At 39.3% G+C, this 14,778-nt stretch overlaps 1 protein-coding gene across 1 annotated transcript in view; it reads right to left on the bottom strand.

Moving 5' to 3' along the window:
- Positions 1 to 14,778, bottom strand: part of CR1 (complement C3b/C4b receptor 1 (Knops blood group)) — a 129,405-nt gene that overhangs the window by 91,756 nt on the left and 22,871 nt on the right. Inside the window, exons 14-15 of the mRNA XM_046681868.1 lie at positions 3,280 to 3,470; positions 2,532 to 2,631 (exon numbers count right to left, since the gene is read on the bottom strand). Coding sequence (XP_046537824.1) covers positions 2,532 to 2,631; positions 3,280 to 3,470 — 291 coding nt within the window. The remainder of the gene's footprint in view (positions 1 to 2,531; positions 2,632 to 3,279; positions 3,471 to 14,778) is intronic.

Here is a 14,778-nt window from a genome sequence, read left to right as displayed (position 1 = left end):
TCTATTCAAAACCTTCGTCCATTTAAAAAGTTGGGCTGTCTTTTTATTGTTGAGTTGTAAGAGCTTTTTGTATATTCTGGATATGAGATTTTCTATAAAGTCTATGATTTGCAAATATTTTCTTCCATTCTATGGGTTGCCTTTTCATTTTCTTGATGGTGTCCTTTGAAGCACAAAAGTTTTTAAATTTTATTGAAGCCCAGTTTGCCTATTTTCTCTTTAGTTGCTGTGCTTTGTGTGTTAAACCTGAAAAATCATTGCCTAATCCAAGCTTATGAAGATTTACACCTATGTTTTCTTCACAGAGTTTTACAGTTTTAGTTCTTAATTTAGATCTTTGATCCATTTTGAGTTAATTTTTGTATATGGCATGAGGTGTGGTCCTAATTCTTTCTTTTGCATTTGGTTATTCAGTTGTTACAGGACCAGTTGTTGAAAAGACTGTTGTTTCACCATTGAATTGTCTTTGGAACCATTGTTGAAAATCAGTTTATCATATATGTATTGGTTTATTTCTGGATTCTCAATTCTATTTCATTGATTTATATGTCTGTCCTTATGCCAGTACCATGCATTCTTGATTACTGTTGGTTTATAGTAGGTTTTGAAATTGGGAAGTTCTTCTTTTTTAAGATTGTTTTGACTGTCTGGGTTCCTTGCATTTTTATCTGAATTTTAGGATTGGCTTGTCAATTTCTGCAAAAGAATGCTGGGATTTTGTATGGATTATGTTGGATCTGTAGATCACTTTGGTGAGATCAATATTATACATCAATATTGTTGCAATTTTAACAATATTAAGTCTTCCAACTCATGAACATGGGATGTCTTTCCATTTATTTAAGTGTTCTTTAATTTTGCTTCAACAATCTTTTGTGATTTTAGTGTACAATCTTACACTTCTTTGATTTAGTTTATTTCTAAGTATTTTATTCTTTTTGATGCTATTGTAAGTGGAATTTTTTCTTCATTTCATTTTCAGATTGCTCATTGCTAGTGTACAAAGTACAATTTATTTTTGTATATTGGTCTTGTATCCTGAAATCTTACTAAACTATTTATTATCTGTAATAGGTTTTTTGGTGTGTGTGTATGCACATTCCATAGGATTTTCTATACAAAACATGTCATTTACAAACAGATTGTTTTAATTCTTCTTTCCAATCTGAATGTCTTTTATTTCTTTTTCTCACCTAATTGTCCTGGCTAGAACCTCCAGTGCAATGTTGAATAGAAGTGCTAAGAAATTTTGCAACACTTTTAATTTATATAGATGTGTGATGTGTGTGTTTGAGTGTTTGTGTATGCGTATGCATTGTAAAATATATTTCCTAGCTGTGGATCATGGTAAAATGTTTGAAAACCACTGCCCTAGAGAAGCTTTTGCACATGTGCATTAGGAGACATGTATAAGTATGTTTATATCGGGAATGCTTATAATAGCCCAAACAAAACAAAGCAAAACAAACTAGAAACAATCCAAATATCCAACAAACAATCAAGAACAAATAAATAAATTGTAGTATATCCATACAAGAGAATACCATCTAAAGCGAAAATGAATTAACCAGAATCACATTGATGAGTGTCAGAACTAAACTATTAAATAAAAAAGCAAGTTGCAGAGAAGTATACATAACATCATGCCATGCATATAAAGTTCAAAACATGTAAAGCTAAAAATATACTGATTAGGACTATGTATGGGGGAAATTGGAAAAGAAATGCAAGGGAATGAAAAACATAAAATTCAGGGTGGTGGTTATTTCTGGAGCAATTTTGGAGGTAGAGGAATGGGAATTGGGAAGGGCACACAGAAGGGTTCAAAAGTACTAGTAATGTTTCTTAAGGTGGGTGGTGTACACTCTGAAGTTCATTTTATTGTTATTGCAATTTTTATTTTTCACTTATGATATTTAGTATGTATTTTAAGTAATCAATAAATAATTAAAGTAAATCAAAATTTAAGATACAATGTGAAGCAGTCTCTCCACTTCTTTCCTAAATTTGTTGTCTCCTCCAAGGATAAGCCAAGAATATCCCCACAGCGAGATTCCTACACTGTGTGCACTTCTGGAGGAGAAGTGCTATAACAATTAAGATTCCACCACATCTGCTCCATCATCCCAAACAAATCACTATTTCCCACTTCACCCTGAGCCCACCATCTCCAGTTGTTACTTTGACAATACATGTGTGGGTCAGCTAGGGTTTGTTTCATTTGCTTCTTTAGAGAACTGGTCCTTCCCATCTAATGAATGCTTCCTTGGTTTTAGATGTACCAATTTGATGTGCAAAGCTCTCCCTCCCCCCTCAGTTTCTAGCATGGAAACAGGTTTTCCTATTTTCCAAATATTTATTTTGTCATTTCAAGGGTAGTTAAATGACTGGGTTCAAGCCACCACCTCTACTTAGAAATCATTTTGCTATATTTTTAAAGACAGGTAATTTAACTCTCCTTTCTAAGACTATTGTTTAGAGATTGGTGTTATGATTCTAGAACTGTGATCCCAATGCTACTGTCAACTCACCCTTCATTACACAAATAATTAACAGTTGATCCAAACTGGATGTCTCCATTTACGACCATTTTGCCATTTGTGGGTTCTGGAGGAGATCTACATTGTTTACCTATGGGAAAGAAGCAGAGTTTTGGGACTGTGTGTAGAATACTTCAAACTTCTATTAGTACATGAGGTCCCGAACCTGGCTGTAGCTTTACCGAAGAGTGTTGTAGTTACACAGGTTTTGCCGCATTGAGGAAACTCACAAGACTGCCTTAGGACCAGCCACCTACTAAGCATCACTTTCAAAAAGACCTCCCCTCCTGATCTGTCTCATCCCCATATTATGCCTCCCAGAAAAGTATAAATTTTATTTATTACCAAAGTGTTTTCTCTGTAATTCATCCTGTGTAAATCAAAGGTCTGGAGGTCTGGGATTTTTCTCCCCACCTAGTTATTCAATGCACTTTTCTTTCCTTTCCTGAGTCATTTATTACTTAGTTTTAGTTGTGAAAATGGGAGACCCCTAGTAAATGGAGATTTTCTCTCAATTATGTCTTATGATAGTCATTTCTCATGGAATGAAATTGTAATGAAGGTGTCAGGAACTCACAGCAATAGGAAGATACGACCAGCGAGAATAACTTTCACAACTATTATGCCTTAGGCAAACTTATGGAGTCATATGTGTCTTAGTTCTGAAATTTGAACAATCGAATCAGATCTTATGGATGTTAGACTGACACAGAGGAGTTCTCAGTCCAGAGTTACTTACGTTTACAGATGTTCTCAGCAGTTGACCAGACCGAATTTGGTAGGCAGGTGATAGAGAACTCTCTCTGGTAGTAACCAGGGCGGCACTTATACTTCAAAGACGTCCCAATGGGAAACTCATTCTCTCCAGTCAATGTTGTAGGCTTGGCAAATGGCAACCACTCCGGGGCTTTGCATTGACCTAGAGACCAAGACCACAGAGACAACAAAGGTAATGGAAAAACTTCTACTCCACTTCATCTTTTTCTCCAATATGCTTTATAGATGTAATTAAAGAAGAAAAAGAACACTTTAATAATGATAAAAAGATTGCTTCCCTTAGTAGCAACTTTAGAAATGAGCTTTTAAAATCAGCATCTACACAGTTAAAAAGTCCTGCTATTTTGAAGGCAATTGAAATTATACATACAGTAGTCCCTCCTTATCCACGGTTTCACTTTCCACAGTTTCAGTTACCTGAGGTCCTAAAATATTGAATGGAAAATTCCAGAAATAAATAATTCATGAGTTTTAAATTGCATGCTATTCTGAGTAGCCTAATAAACTCTAGCACGATCCTTCTTCATCCTGCCAGGGATGTGAATCATCCCTTTGCCCAGTGTATCCACGCTGTATATACTACCTGTCCATTTGTCATTTAGTAGCTGTATCAGTTATCAGGTTAACTGTCTCGGTATCACAGTGCTTGTGTTCAAGTAACCCTTATTTTACTTAATAATGGCTCCAAAGTGCAAGAGCAGTGATGCTGGCAATTTGGATATGGATACAAATACAAACACACAGTCTTTCATTGGAGGGAAAACTAATTAATATTTTCAAATTTTAGTCAATCAGGAAGTCCGGTGCCCAGGCGTCATCTATCCCATTCTTATTTATCGTTCTCTTGTGTAATAAGATGCACTCATGCATTTCATCATCCATCTTCACACTCAGTGGTCCACCAAGACCTAGCAGGACTGAGAGCCCAATCTCTGGCCTTCAGCAGCAGTCGCCACTATTGAAGTCTGTTGCCAAGTCAGTTATTTCAGCACAAGGAAATTTCAGCACATGCGTTGAAGACAAAGCTCAACAAATAAGCTACACTTTACTTTATGAAAACATATATTTAAAAATGCATATTTGGGGGGCAGGCCTGGTGATGTAGTGGTTAAGTTCACATGTTCTGCTTCAGTGGCCCGGGGTTCGCAGGTTCAGATCCTGGGTGCAGACCTACACACTGCTAGTCAAGCCACACTGTGGCAGCATCCCACATAAAATAGGCGAAGATTGGCAGAGATGTGAGCTCAGCAGCAATCTCCTTCAAGCAAAAAGAGAAAGATTGGCAACAGATGTTAGCTCAGGGCCAATCTTCCTCACACACACACAAAAACAAATAAGAAAAAAAATGCATATTTTGAATTAAATATTAGACTCAGCTACTTCTCTTTAAGGCCTAGTAGGTGTAAGTTAAAGTAATAAAAATACTATTTAGGGTTAAACAATATGTAATCAAAAAGAAATATCTGTTGGAAAAATATCACCATTTTAGTTCTGGAACTATTTTCTCCTCTGTTTTTCTTAATCTTCTGTTCCTCCTCACACTCCCTACTAATTTTCAAATTATGGAGAGTACATTGATACCAATCGATTAACTGGTCAATTTTATTAGTTTTCAAACAACCTGCTTTTAGCTTTGTTGATTTGCTCTTATCTTTATTGCTATTTTCTTGAGTTTATTTACTGTTCTTTTTTAAAAAAAAATAAATTTCTTGAGATGATTATGTAGATTTTTTTTAGTTTTCAGCTTTTCGTAGTTTCTCAAATAAGCATTCAGACTACTATTTTTATTCTAAGCATAGATTTAGCTGCATTCCACAAGTTTTGATTCATCTTTTTCAGTTCAAAATATTTGATAATGACCATTGTGATTTCTTCATTGCCTCATGATTTATTAGAAATGTTCTGCATAATCTACCAACATTTGAAGAATTTTTTAAGCTGAATATTTATTATAAATTTCTGAAGTTGATTGAGGCTTGTTTTATGGCTCAGCATACAGTCAACTGTGGTAACTGTATCATATCTATTTGTAAAGCATCTGTGTGTCTGTGGTAGAGGGTGCAGCGTTGTGGGCATGACAGTTCAACCTGTCCATCATATTTGTTCAAATCCTCTAGATACTTACTGATTTTGCTGGGTCTGCATATTCTACCAGATGCAAAAGGAGTTGTGTTAAAATATTCTATCTTACTGTACATTTGCCTTACTTCTTTTTCTAATTCCATTTTTTACTGTATATATTTTCATTATATTTTGTGGTAGATGGACCCTTTTATCATTAGAAAATATCTTTCTTTACATCTCTAGTAATGATTCTTGCCTCAAATTCTATTTTTTTGACTTTATTTGTAGAACAAATAAAAAACAAATAGGGGCTGGCCCAGTGGCTTAGTGGTTAAGTTTGCATGCTCTACTTCAGCAGCTGAGGGTTTGCACGTTCAGATCCCAGGCACAGACCTACACACTGCTCATCAAGCCATGCTGTGATGGCATCCCACACACAAAATAGAGGAAGATTGGCACAGATGTTCGATCAGGAACAATCTTCCTCACCAAAAAGAAAGAAAAAGTGTAAAAATAAATAAAATAAAAAACAAATAATAAGAATATAAATTTAATCCTCCATACATCAATAATTATTTTAAATATAAACACACAATGATAACTTAAAGATAAAGATTGTTATAATGCCACATTCACCAAATCAGCTTTCTTTTGGTTTGTTTTTGCATGGTATGTTTTCCATCCTTTTATATTCATCTGTTCTTTCCAAACATGTACATTGTTTCTTCCATATGGACCATATATAGTTTTTATTTTTAATTCATTATTATAGAGGTTCCCAAACTTACTCAGGTCACAGTGCCCAACTTAGGGTCTCAGTTTATTAAATTTTATATTATGTATATTAAATTTTAAATATTTATACTTAATAATTTTATATTTATAAATTATATATGTATACTAATATCATATAATATATATAAATAGAAATTTAAAGAAATATGATACAGATAAAATAAACATTTTAAATGCTTTGCTAATCATGATGACTTTGTCTGATCATTATCTAAAATCTAATGTGACAAAATTCAGACACAATGAGTTTCTCTGTTGCCAATGGTGGATATAAAGCTATATTTCAACTAGTTTCTTGATACTTTCTAGATTTTTTCTTGTTGTCAACTTTAGTCAGTTGTGATTAGACCGACAGTGTTTCTTCCTCCTAATGTCTCTGACAAGGTACTCATGTGTCTGTGTGGGGGTAGGGGTGTGGGGCTTGTCAGAGATGCCATTTTCTTGTCTGCTTGAGTGGGCCGCCTTAGAATTATCTTCACTCGGTGTTTCTGTGCAGGAAATTTTGAGTTACTTGTCCAATCATGAAGGTTATATTAGATAAACTAGGTAATATAAACCATGAATCTACTCATCTGAGCATATGTAAATGGAAATATGTTACAAAGCACAGAAAACAAACCAGAACCCCCCTCCTTTCTACCTTGCATCTCTATATTCAGTGTAACACAGTGAGATCTGACCTGAGGACCTGGTGAGGGCGCCAGATTCTACCTTATATTAAACACTATCCTAATAATGCTTAATTAGTGTGCTAATTTTTATATAAAATAAATATCTCTGTGAATCATCCTGTACAACCATTTTTTTGGATTCACTTCTTAAGTGCTACTAAAGCCATGCCCCTTCCATTCAGCTTTTTCTGATGATTGGATCTGAGCTGTCTTCCTTTTCAGTTATCCTGTGGCCTTTAGGCACTCTTGTGTGACTTCCTAGTCATGGTTTCTTAAATCTGGATGGGGATTTCCAGGTTACAAAACACCGTCATGTACGCTACTTCATATGATTTTCCAAATAACCCTCTCAGATAGCAGATGTCAATTATGGTTTTTGTTGGTGAGGAAGATTCGCCCAGAGTTAACATCCATTGACACTCTTCCCTTTTTTTTTTTTTTTTTTTCACTTGAGGAATATTAGCCCTGAGCTAACATCTATGCCAGTGCCTCCACAGCATGGCTAATGAGCAGAGTAGGTCTGCACCCAGGGTCCAAACCAGCGGACCTGGGCAACAGAAACAGAGCATGCAGAATTTTAACCACTTGGCCATGGAGCCGGCCCCCAATTATGTTCATTTTATACGCGTGGACACTGAAAGTTAAGGATGTTAACTGATTTGCTGGGTCCAAGACCTCCAGTTAGCAAGTAGCAGAGGCTGGAAAACGCAGAACCCTGGCCTCCTAATTAAGGAGATTTCATAACCCCCACCACCCTACTTCTATATGCATACACCTTGGGGGCAAGGTCTTTCTTACACTTCTTTTAAACTCCAAAGTGCTGTGCACACTGTCGGCATTCCATCAGCATTTTCTTTACCTAAATTACTTTTGCCAAATAAATTACTAGATAGTTTAGGCTGTTTCACACTAGGAGGTTATTGTGTTAACCTTAGTAAATATTTTTTTTGCAATTAATAGTGTCTGGGATTGTTCTATAACAGTAAGTTAATAAACATGGGCAAACTATAACAACATTCCAGTGAGAAGGAGGCCAGATACTCACAAGGTCCACAAAAATTTCTTAGCATTGATGACAGATTGCTTAACTTACTTGACATGCTTCTCTCCCGGAAATAAAACTTTAGATTTTATCCCATTTCTTCACCTGATACGTTACTTTCTGACATCTAAGGAGATAAACTGTTAACTACAACTTTCGTGGAAACTTGGTTTTCCTTTTTCCTTACTCTCTTGAAAGAGAAGTCACCATTAAATAATGAATGCAAAAATGTCTAGTGCCAGCAAAGAGCAAACTCAGTTGTCAAGAAGAGGCTGGACAAAAATAAGCAAGACTGTCGCCTCAACTGAGAGGTACCCCACGAGTCTAAGCAAGGCCAAAAATAAGAAGAGAAGGGTTCTAGTTGAAGATATTTACCTACTTGACGTTAAGAGGAAGAAAGGGAAGACGTACCTCAAAATTTACGTGGCAGTCATGACAGGCTTTATTTTGTATTAAATGTGTGGCGAAAATGCGACAACATGTAAACACTTCTACAGTCCCTTCTACCTGCAGCTAGTTATACTGAGGGTTCTGGAGCTTAGCTTGCTCATCTAACCTTAAGTGCCTGGCATGGGATATGTCTTAATGTAGGCCCTTAATAAGTGTGTGTTAATGACATTGGTGGTGGTTGGGTGTGAGCAGGGTGAATACAGTCCGATGCAGGGCTGTTTTAAGGGGATAACTGCACCGCCTGCACTGGCCTGGCCAAACACCCCCATGAACAAAGTGTAATGGTTGGGGGATCGAAATTGGTTAAGTGACAGGACGGTGTCAGACCCTTGACACACTTTATGACATTTAGGTATCAACACCACGAGGTAGAGATGTCAGTACTCCCATTTTACAGATGGGGAGACCGACTCAGGTGCAGTAAGTTTCCTGTTGTGAAGTTAAGAAGTTGCTAGGATTAGAACCCAGGTTTGTGAAATTGTCAGTTCCCTTTCTTTCGCTATGATCAGCGCTACCCTCTGCTTTAGCCAGTGTTTGTGACTATAAAAAGGCAAGGAATTTCCCGCAGCATCCGTTTAGCATCTGCACCCTCCTCCGAGCAGCGCACAACAGAAGCCCCCTTGCAGAGGAGAACTCAGCTCTTACCCAGAAGCAAAGAGGGTCCGGGTATACCGAGGGGATCCCAGAGCCCACCTGCCTCTTCACACGCTTAGCCCGCTGAAAGCGATACCTCAGGACCCGAGCGCCCAGAGCAACGCGTGCCTGCTCCGCCCCTCCTGCCTCACCCGCCCCAGCGGGCTCCCCACACTCGCCCCGCGTCTCACCCCAGGCCGCTGGCAGCGCGAGCAGCACCAGAACCGCCAGGAGAGCTCCGCAGCAGCAGGAGAGAGCCGGCGCCAGCGGGGGGAGAGGCTCCGGGCTCCTCGCAGCAGAGGCTCCCATCCTCCCCAAGCACCTGCAGGAACCAGATGCGATCTAGAAGAAAATCGAAGTAAGGGGAAAGTGCAGCAGGCCAGGCTTCACGCCCAGGGTGTGAGAAGTGCAGCAGGGTTCCGGGACAAAAAGGTTTTTGACCACAGCTTCCCCTTCGTGGGCGAGGTCTTGTTTACTCCCAGTTAGCATTGTTTCTAATGAGTAAGGCTCTCGGAGAACTTAGGGACCCATGTACCGGAGTAAAATCTGGCAATGCTTCAGCTCCTTGATGTATTCTGCCTTCGAGGATGGGCAGTTGCAGACACAGGCGGTGGATTCTCGCAGCTCCGCTTCCATACACCCCTGCCTGATTTCTCCCCTTTGCAAGAATCCGCGTGGGTAGGTCAGCTAATGAAATGCCTGCTCTGTATGTTGAAACACAGTTGCAGGCCGCATGTACAATGGACAGGGAATATGAAGAACCAATGACTTTATCTTGGATTGAGGTATACCAAGCCATTGAAAGATTTTTTTAAGTGATTTAATCAAATTTGCATTTTAAAAATATAATTTTGTCTGTAGTATGGAGACTGAATTGGAATAAGGCAATAGTGTACGGGGGAGACGAGTAAGGAGGCTTTTTGCTATCATCCAGGTGAGATTTGGTAGTGAGCTTGACTGGGGATAAGGCAGACAGTTAGGGAAGATATTGGAGATGGAATGAACAGAATTTGCTCATGCATTGGATTTGGGTTACTTCCTTTCTTAAAGTTAGTGGTGAGAAAAAGAGGATTCAGCAGTTAGCCCCAGGATTCAAAATGAATGATGATGCTGTTTATTGAAGTAAGAAATATAGAGGAGGGACGAGTTTGGAGCAGGGGATCAAGAATTCAAGGATAAGACAAAAGGGTGTGTGTGGTGGGCTGGATAATGGTCTCCCTAAGATGTTCACATCCGAAAGCCCAGAATCTGTGAATGGATGTTATCTGACATGGCAAGGGGGATTTTGCAGATGTGATTAAATTAAGGATCTTGAGATGAGAGATTTTCCTGGATTATCTGGGTGAGTAGCGTCATCACAGGGGTCCTTATAAGAGGAAGGCAGTAGATCAGAGTGGGAGAAGTTGATGACTGAAGCAGAGAATGGAGTGATGCCAAGGAATGATAGCCAAGTCTAGAAGCTGGAAGAGGCAAGGAACAGATTCTCCCCCGAAGCTTTCAGAAGGAATTAGTCTTGCCAACACCTTGGTTTTAGCCCTGTAAGACTGATTTTGGACTTCTGACCTCTAGAGTTGTAAAAGAATAAATCTTTGTCATTTTAAGCTACAAGGTAATTTGTTACAGCAACAATAGGAAACTAAGATGGGGGAGAGAGGGTAGCTTGATCAAAGGAAAGTGTCAGAGGTTTTGGGGTTTTCTCATTTGTTTGTTTTGTAACTAAGAAAGACTTGGGCATGGCACTGATAGAGTTTAATGAGGGCCAGGAGGTATGGGAATGTTCTAGGAAAAGGTTGGGAATATAGGTAGTTTGCTGATTATAAAGCTGGACTTCCAGAAATACCCAAAAAGAGGCCCTTTGAAAAGGAAAGAGATGGAAGAGGGTCAAAATCTCAGGAATTGATGGGACTGTTAAGAAAGAACATGTAGAATAAACAATAGGTAGATCAGGATGGAAATACGTGAACCACATCCAGGCAGATTTTGCAAATATTCTTGTGTATCATGGACCCTTTTCTCTGTTTGGTCAAGCCTATGGGCCTTTTCTCAGAATTAATTATTTTTTTTTTTTGATGAGGAAGTTTGGCCCTGAGCTAAGATCTGTGCCAGTCTTCCTCTATTTTTCGTATGTGGAAAGCTACGACAGCATAACTTGATAAGCTGTCCACACCCAGGATCTGAACTTGCGAACCCCGGGGCCACTGAAGCGGAGCACGGGAACTCAACCACTACACCGCCAAGCCAGCCCCAGTCAGAATTTATTTTTTAATGCATAAAATGTGGTATATAGGAATACAAAGGAAACCAGTTATATTGAAGTTTCATTCTAGCCATGAACATTTGGAGGTCTGTGGCCCCTATGATAAGAACTTTAGATTTAAAAATTAATAGAAACAGGAGTCAGTTGTTTCTAAAGCAAGAGTTGGAATGAGTTGTGTGGAGCAATTCCAAATATCGAATGCTATAGAGAGGGGAGTAGGATGAGAGTCGAAAAGATAGTGTAGCGGATATTTCAGTCAATGTGTTAGCTCTTTTCTCCTCCATGCATAGCTATGATTCATAGTGGAGTAAAGACACTCCACATGGAAAACTAGCATTTTCAACTCAGTGCAGCTTCACTAATGGAGACCCACCTACACAGTCCGGTGAACCTATTTCACTCAGCATGGATAGCCTTAGCACACACAAGCGTTCCAGAATACTGTCGTACTTCATTTGTCCCTCTCACTCAAGTCTCAGCTCCTACCTTCACTAGTAGAGAAAGGGCAGTGTCCCAAAGGCCAGGTGTGTTTCTTATTTTCCATTAGTTTCCATTAGGCTCTCTCCCAAGACTCTATTGCAAGGAGTATCTACTTTGATCATATCACTTATCACAGCCCCTTTTTAATGCATCCAATATCATTCTCTCAAGGATCTGATATCGTCCTTTCAAATTATTCTCAACAGAGCAATGGAAGAAGCCAGATCTTAGTACACTGAGGAAAAGGGAACAAAAGATTCAATTCCCCAGCCTTACATCACATGCTATCAGAATATACCACTCATTACCACTGCTTTTTGCACTAGTCTTCTAGCATCTGCTTTGTCACCTCATTCCTTGAAAGGTTCTAGCTTCTAGCAAGCCTCTCTACCATTAGTTCTGTCATAGTCCTCATTCATTCGATATTCACATTTTAAAATTTTAAAATTTGAAATTTTCAAATACCTGGCCTTTCAACGCCTTGATCTTCTCTGCCAGTGATCTTGTCCTTCACTCTGCTCTGCCACTTATGCCTATGGCTGTACCTTAGATCTTTTCCTCATTAATAACTGCAACCCCTCCATAAGTTCAACCATCCCACTATCCAACCACTTATCCTATCCTTCTAGTTCGCCTCTAGTACCCTGACTCCAGCAATCTTTGAATCTCCCAGTACCTACAATCCATTGATCTTACCATTATCTTTCAATCTCAAACTCCCTGAATGTCCTCACTTTCATTCTTACCAGGTTAAATTCCGTGGTCCATCACTATAATCACTATCTTACATACAATCTTGGCTTCTTTGCCCTTTTCTCACTTTATCAAATTCATTAGACAAACAAAACTCCTGGCTAGATTCAATTCTCCATAATTTGGCCCCTGTATCAATTAAACTGAATGTGGCTGGAGAAAAACACATATCCATGATGACTAGTCTTACTTTAATGACGACTCATTTCAAATGGATCATTGTAATGCTGCCTGGTATTCCTGCTATGTTTGCCTAGTCCATTTACCTTCTCATTCTCCTAACTGAATATTTCATATTTTTTAAATGTTCTTTATTTTATTTTATTTTATTTTATTTGAGGAAGATTAGCCCTGAGCTAACATCTGCTGCCAATCCTCCTCTTTTTGCTGAAGAAGACTGGCCCTGAGCTCACATCTGTGCCCATCTTCCTCTACTTTATATGTGGGATGCCTGCCACAACATGGCTTGACAAGCAGAGTGTAGGTCTGTACCCAGGATCTGAACCAGCAAACCCTGAGCTGCTGAAGCAGAAAGTGCAAGCTTAACCACTGCGCCACTGGGCTGGCCCCTCATATTTTTTATTTTGGCGTTGAACTCTGACATCTCCTCCATCATTCTATTTTTCTTTTTGTGTGCATGAGGATGATTGGCCCTGAGCTAACATCTGTTGCCAATCTTCCTCTATCTTATGTGGGATGCTGCCACAGCTTGGCTTGAGGAACAGTGCTAGGTCCGTGTCCAGGATCTCAACCTGCGAATCCAGGGCCACCAAAGCAGAGCACGTGAACTTAACCACTACGCCACCAGGCCGGCCCCTCCTCCATTATTCTTAATCTCTGTTTATAACTTCACTTCTATTTTCAGAGAAAATAGAAGCAATCAAAAAGAACTTCCACCAGCTTCTCCCATCGCTTCACCCAAATACCTGTACCTGACCTGGATAGCTTCCTGATCTCCTGTTGGTATGGTTATACTGTTCACATCTGTATCTAAGGCTAACCTCCCCACTAGTGCACTAGATTTGATCTGTTTTCACGTGCTCTAGGACAGCACTCCAGGAAATCTTCTCTCTTTCTCCAGCATCATTATTTCCCCCTTTCTACTGGATTTTATATAAGCATGCAAACAAGTTATTTCTCCAAATACAACAGGCATAGTCCCTTTTGGTTTGTTTTTCTTTTCCCCTAATGTTCCTTTTGCTTGGAACACTTTCTAATCAGATAGCTATCTGCTTGGCCACGTGCCTCATCTCCTTGAGTTTTTTTTGCTCAAATGTGACCTTCCCAACGAAGCCTTCCTCGGCCACTATTTACAATTGCACATCCATTCAGAACTTCCTTTCCTCTTTCCCTGTTTCATATAATTTAAAAACTTGTACCTACCATTTTTCATTTTATTACCATATGGCAATCTGCTTTTTTGTCTGTCTCTCCTCACCAGAATAAAAGCTACATGAGGACATGTCTCTTTATCACTGCTATATCTCCTGACCTAAAACATTGCTTACCACACACAAGGATTTACATAATTATTTGTTGAATGAATGAATGAAATGATTGAGGCAGCTAAGGTCAACCACTTTTTCAGGAAATTTGGTAAAGAGAAGAGAGAAAGTTTAAAAGAGAAACATGGATAGTTTGGCAGAGGGTTCATTTTCAGATGGAGGGTATGGTGGATATTTGTTGCTTTAACTGGGTCCCTTCTTTTGGAATTGGCTCTCTGATTTTTCCTCTGGGAAACCCCCTCTTCCCCATAGTTCCATGTGGTTCAGATGAACCATGGTTTCTCAACCATGACACTATTGACATGTTGAGCCACATACTTCTTTGTTGTGGGGGGCTGTCCTGTGCACTGTAGGATGTTTAGCATCATCTCTGGCCTCTACCCACTAGATGCCAGTAGCATTCCTCTCCTTCAAAATTCTCTGCAGCCATTGCCAAATGTCCTCTGGGGGGCAAGATCACCCTACTTGAGAACCTCTCAAGTAGATCAGTTCTACTCCCAGCTCCAAACCTGGACAGGTAGTTCAGGCCTTGTCCTCTGCTTATTTCACTGCCCTGGCCTAGTAAGTGGTTCAGGTGAGGGCATGTGACCCTATTTGGACAAATCAGAGCAGATGAAGGGAGTTTTTAACAAGTTATTGGACAAGAGAAGCTCTTTGTGCTGGAATGCTAAGATGACAAGATGTGTGCTCAGCATTGTCAGCAAATATTTTGCCCGTTTTTAGGGAGTGTCTACCAGAGAATGAGGGCAGCAAGGAAAATCATAACCAGGAGATAGAACAGATTCCTGAGGATATGATTTGAATTTAATTC

This window comes from Equus quagga, chromosome 13, assembly GCF_021613505.1.
Source record: "Equus quagga isolate Etosha38 chromosome 13, UCLA_HA_Equagga_1.0, whole genome shotgun sequence".
Classification (NCBI taxonomy): Eukaryota; Metazoa; Chordata; class Mammalia; order Perissodactyla; family Equidae; genus Equus; species Equus quagga.
The sequence above is the reverse complement of the archived record's forward strand: the minus strand, read 5'-3'. Positions and strand labels throughout refer to the sequence as shown.